General features: G+C 53.9%; 1 protein-coding gene across 1 annotated transcript; it reads right to left on the reverse strand.

Moving 5' to 3' along the window:
• Window positions 1-454: 454 nt before the first annotated feature.
• LOC119311811 (gibberellin 2-beta-dioxygenase 3-like) lies at window positions 455-2,080 on the reverse strand. Its single transcript, XM_037587519.1, has 2 exons — window positions 1,334-2,080; window positions 455-1,001 (listed from the first exon to the last, which is right to left on the reverse strand). The coding sequence occupies exons 1-2, from the start codon at window positions 2,078-2,080 to the stop codon at window positions 654-656; spliced, it is 1,095 nt and encodes a 364-aa protein (XP_037443416.1). The 3' UTR covers window positions 455-653.
• Window positions 2,081-4,896: the final 2,816 nt, after the last annotated feature.

A 4,896-nucleotide genomic window follows, 5' to 3' on the forward strand; every position in this document is an offset into this window, starting at 1 on the left:
ATCGGGCCGGCTTCCCATCTATTGACCAATCAAATTAACTCTTTTTATAAAACCTTTTAACTCGTTTGTACGTGTAGCATTACTTCGCTGAGCAGTGACGAGTACGTGACCCGCAGTGTCCAGGTAGGTAGATGGCGTACGGACATGCTAACTAACTGTGGTGCCTGCCAATCTATTCATTCGCTACACATACAGGATGTTACAGGCATGAGTGGTTTACAGGGTGTCGTGGCGGTTTTTAATTAGTCATTAGTAGAGTTACGGGCCCACCGTCATTGAAATCAGGGGATGTGTTTAGAAAGTTTGAAAGGAGCCTGCAGAAACCTGTAAAAGCCTGTACGTTTAGCATTTTTGATCTATTCACGGTACGCCGGGCAGAAGCATGCGGCGAACCGTTGCCTGCCGGTGAAAACTGAGCAACGAACAAAAGGGTGTGTCTGCATATCTACGTGGAAGTTACAAAGGCCGCCTTTCTTTCTCGGCGGGTGTGACAGTTCGGTGCCATGCCAGTTTGGGCTGCCCAAGAGTGATATTACCACCATTTTTAGTTACCACGTACTACTACTATGTCTGGGCGGATAGATTTACATTAATTAAACAAGAAGAAAAGAAAATCACTACTACTAGGAGTACGTACGGGGAGCCAAGCTAAGCTAGTGCACTCGTGCCACGTGAGGGGGCGCCGGCGCCGGCGGCTGAACTGCGTTGCTGCTGCAGTGATGGTCGGCCTTGGTTGCCTCTTGGGTGACGGCGGCGGGGAGCTCGAAGGGGCCGAGGCGGTGGTCGCCGAGGCGGGACTTGTAGGCGGCCTTCTTGTACTCGGCCCAGGTGAACTCCCTGTACAGGCTCTGCTCCCCTTCCCGCATCAGCTCCGGCAGCGGCGCGATCCGCTGCGTCGGCGCCGGCCCGCCGAAGTAGATCACCGACAGCCGCGACTGCTGCCCCTCCGCCGGCGCAACCACCCGGTGCTTCACGCTCCGGAACCGCCCGTTCGTCAGCACCTGCTTCCCAAAACGCATCACGTCAGAACGCATGCGTGTAAAAACAGTCTAACGTACATGTGTGCAGATGGTAGGGCACACGCAGGCTACGCGGGGTCGCGCGGCAATGAGTGAGTTATCGCGCGCCACTTGCACGCTTTTGCGCGGTACGTCCTTGACAGGAACGGAGGGTGGGTCGGGGGACACGCACAGACGCCAGCTGAATAATGCGCCATGCCAAACCAGGCCAGAACATGCATGCGTGCGCGTCCATGGATCCCAGGTAGACGAATGGGGTAGGCGGCAAAGGTAACAAGTGACAAGGGGGTGAATGGCAATGGCGTGGTGCCTACCTGGAGGGAGTCCCCGACATTGATGAAGAGGGAATCGGGGTCGGGGGCCACGGGGACCCAGCGGCCTTCCGGGAGCATGATCTGGAGGCCCCCGGTGCGGTTGGACCGGAGCACGGAGATGATCTGCGGGTCCGTGTGCTCCCCGAACCCCGTCACGCCGCGCTGCCCCGCCGCCAGGGGGCAGGGGCACGGCGGGTAATGGTTCACGCGCACCAGCTCGTCTGCCCCGCCCTTGTCTCCCGCCGGCGCCACCACCATCCGTCGCAGCACGCCGCGGCGCTCCTCCGCGATGCCGAGCCCATCCGCCATGAGCTCCAGCACCCGCGCTCCCACCTCGCGCACCGCGTCCGTGTACTCCTCGAGCGCCGCCCGGAGCGACGGCGGCAGGGAGGCGGCGGCGACGGAGCCGGACCCGACGGAGAGCAGGATGTACTCGAGCCAGCCCACGTCGCCGTTGCAGCCGATGCTCTTGCTGCCGTAGCCCAAGGGCCGCGCCGACGCCTCCAGCTTGTCCTTGTGTGGCAGCGCGAAGAAGGCCGCGGCGCGGGCCTCCAGCGCGTCCGTGAGGGCGGCCGGCACGCCGTGGTTGGTCGCCTTGAAGAAGCCCACGCCGCGGCATGCGTCCGCGACGGCCGCCGCAGCGCCCGGCGCCGACAGGTCGACGCTCGGCACCGCCGCCGCCGCCGCATGCGCGCATTTCACAAGAGGGATCGCGTCCACCGAGATGGGCACCGTGATGGCCACCATGGCCGGCAGACGATCTGTTTCACGTTTTCGTGCCTCGTTTGTAGTGAAGCAAGCAGAGCGGGAGCAGAGGATGAGCTGGGAACGTTTGCAGTTGTTTGTGGTATATATAGTCGACATAGAGCACTGATTATGAGCTCCAGTAACTAACCAAGCAACCAACCAGGTGGTCACTTTAGTTAGTTTGGTCTCGCGAGTGAAGTGACGTGGCAGGAGTGTCAGAGCAAGCTACGTGCATGCACGCACTATGTGTGGAAGCGCCATCGACCAGGCGGTTTGGTTGGAACCGTACGGTTTAACCGCGTCTCTGATGCATCCGCGCCGAATTTTCGGTGTAACATAGATTTAGTTTTCCTTGCTCGCTCTCGAGAAGACTTTTCCTGGCTCTCGAGAATTTCATTCTGTTGAACATAGATTTAGTTTCTATTCTTTCTTCTTTCACATGATATCTTGGGGCGTGTATATACAGATGCTATCTTAGGTGTGCTGCGGACGACAAACACTAGCATGGAGGTTAATGAAAAAAAAATCGCTTGTCTTCTCTTAGCACGATATTTCTCAGCATATATTTAGGTATACTTAATCAGTAGATATAAACTAAGAGATAACCCATTGAATATAGTTTTATATATCATATTACACGACATGATTAAGATAAAACTGTCTTATCAACCGTCGCAAATGGCATTATTTACCATTTCATGAAAATTAAAGCGAAGGGAACAATTATTGCCCCTATCATCGGGAGTAGCATTGTTTTCCTCCACAAAAAAATTATTCGGTTGAACGGACCAGTTTTTTTTTGTTTCTTTTTTGTTCACATAAAATCTCATTAACCTCTTCAGGAAGATTAAGACTAACTAATGGACAGATCATTGCCCCTGTCATCGAGCACCAAGAGTTTTCTTTTTCTTCCTTCTGTAAACAATGCGTACATGGTTGATCCGTACACACAGGCAAAAAAAAACGCGAGTAACTTTTTTTAAAATGCAAGTTGTGTGCGTGTGTCATCTGTGTGGTATTAGAAAGGTCAATGAGTGATAGAAGCCGGCGGGGACGACGCGGTACAATAAAACCATGGATTTAACCTAATGCATGGGATACCTATTCATCGTATTAATTTTCTCATTGTAATGCAGTGAACATTATGGCACCAGAACACTGGCTAGAAGCAGGCGACTACACATCTTTCATTCACATCACTAAAAGAACAACATGTTGAAAATGTATGTACCAGACTGAGGGAGTCCTGGATTAGAGGGTGTCCGGATGGCCGGACTATGATCTTTGGACGGACTCCCGGACTATGAAGATACAAGATTGAAGACTTCGTCCTGTGTCCGGATAAGACTTTCCTTGGCGTGGAAGGCAAGCTTGGCGATACGATATGTAGATCTCCTCCCATTGTAACCGACTCTGTGTAACCCTAGCCCTCTCCGGTGTCTATATAAACCGGAGAGGTTTAGTCCGTAGGACGAACAACAATCATACCATAGGCTAGCTTCTAGGGTTTAGCCTCTCTGATCTCGTGATAGATCTACTCTTGTACTACCCATATCATCAATATTAATCAAGCAGGAGTAGGGTTTTACCTCCATCAAGAGGGCCCGAACCTGGGTAAAAACATCGTGTCCCTTGTCTCCTGTTACCATCCGCCTAGACGCACAGTTCGAGATCCCCTTCCCGAGATCCGCCGGTTTTGACACCGACATTGGTGCTTTCATTGAGAGTTCCTCTGTGTCGTCACCTTTAGGCCCGATGGCTTCTTCGATCATCAACCACTACGCGGTCCAGGGTGAGACTTTTCTCCCCGGACAGATATTCGTATTCGGCGGCTTTGCATTGAGGGTCAATTCACTTGGCCATCTGGAGCAGATCGAAAGTTACGCCCTTGGCCATCAGGTCAGATTTGGAAGTTTAAACTACACGGCTGACATCCGGGGAGACTTGATCTTCGACGGATTCGAGCCACACCCGAGCGCGCGGCAATGTCACGATGGACATGATCTAGCTCTGCTGCCGGACAGGGCCCAGAGCGCCGGTCAGGTGTCCGCTCTGACCCTTAGCTCGGAGCCGACTGCGTCGGTCGAGGACGGGAAGCTAGACGCCGCCTCGGGGGCTGCAATCTCTACGGCGATAGAGCCGAACACCAATCTTGTCCTCGCGGAGCTCGTGACTCCAAGGTGTCGGACTCCTTTCCGGACTCTGAATATTCCGCACCCCTTCCGATCAAACCCAATTGGGCTCCGATCATGGAGTTCACCGCCGCGGACATCTTTCTGCACTCGCCCTTTGGCGACATCCTGAATTCACTAAAGTCTCTATCTTTATCAGGAGAGCCCTGGCCGAACTATGGTCAGCAAGGTTGGGATGCGGACGACGAAGAAATTTGAAACCCACCCACCACCCACTTTGTAGCCACTGTCGATGATTTAACTGACATGCTCGACTTCGACTCCGAAGACATCAACGGTATGGACAGCGATGAAGGAGACGACCAAGAACCAGCGCCTATAGGGCACTGGAAAGCCACCTCGTCATATGACATATACATGGTGGACACCCCAAAAGAAGGGAATGGCGATGGAAAAACGGAGGATGACCCCTCCAAGAAGCAGCCTAAGCGCCGACGTCAGCGGCGCCGCTCTAAATCCCGCCACAGCAAAAACAGTGATTCCGGCACCGGAGACAATAACACCCTGGACAGTGCCGAAGACAACCCCCTCCAGCAGGATTCAGCACAGGAGGATGGGGAAGCCAACCCTCATGAGAGAGCGGCAGACAGAGAGGTCGAGGACGACAATTATATGCCTCCCTCC

The sequence above is a fragment of the Triticum dicoccoides genome, chromosome 1B (genome assembly GCF_002162155.2).
Source record: "Triticum dicoccoides isolate Atlit2015 ecotype Zavitan chromosome 1B, WEW_v2.0, whole genome shotgun sequence".
Taxonomy (NCBI): Eukaryota; Viridiplantae; Streptophyta; class Magnoliopsida; order Poales; family Poaceae; genus Triticum; species Triticum dicoccoides.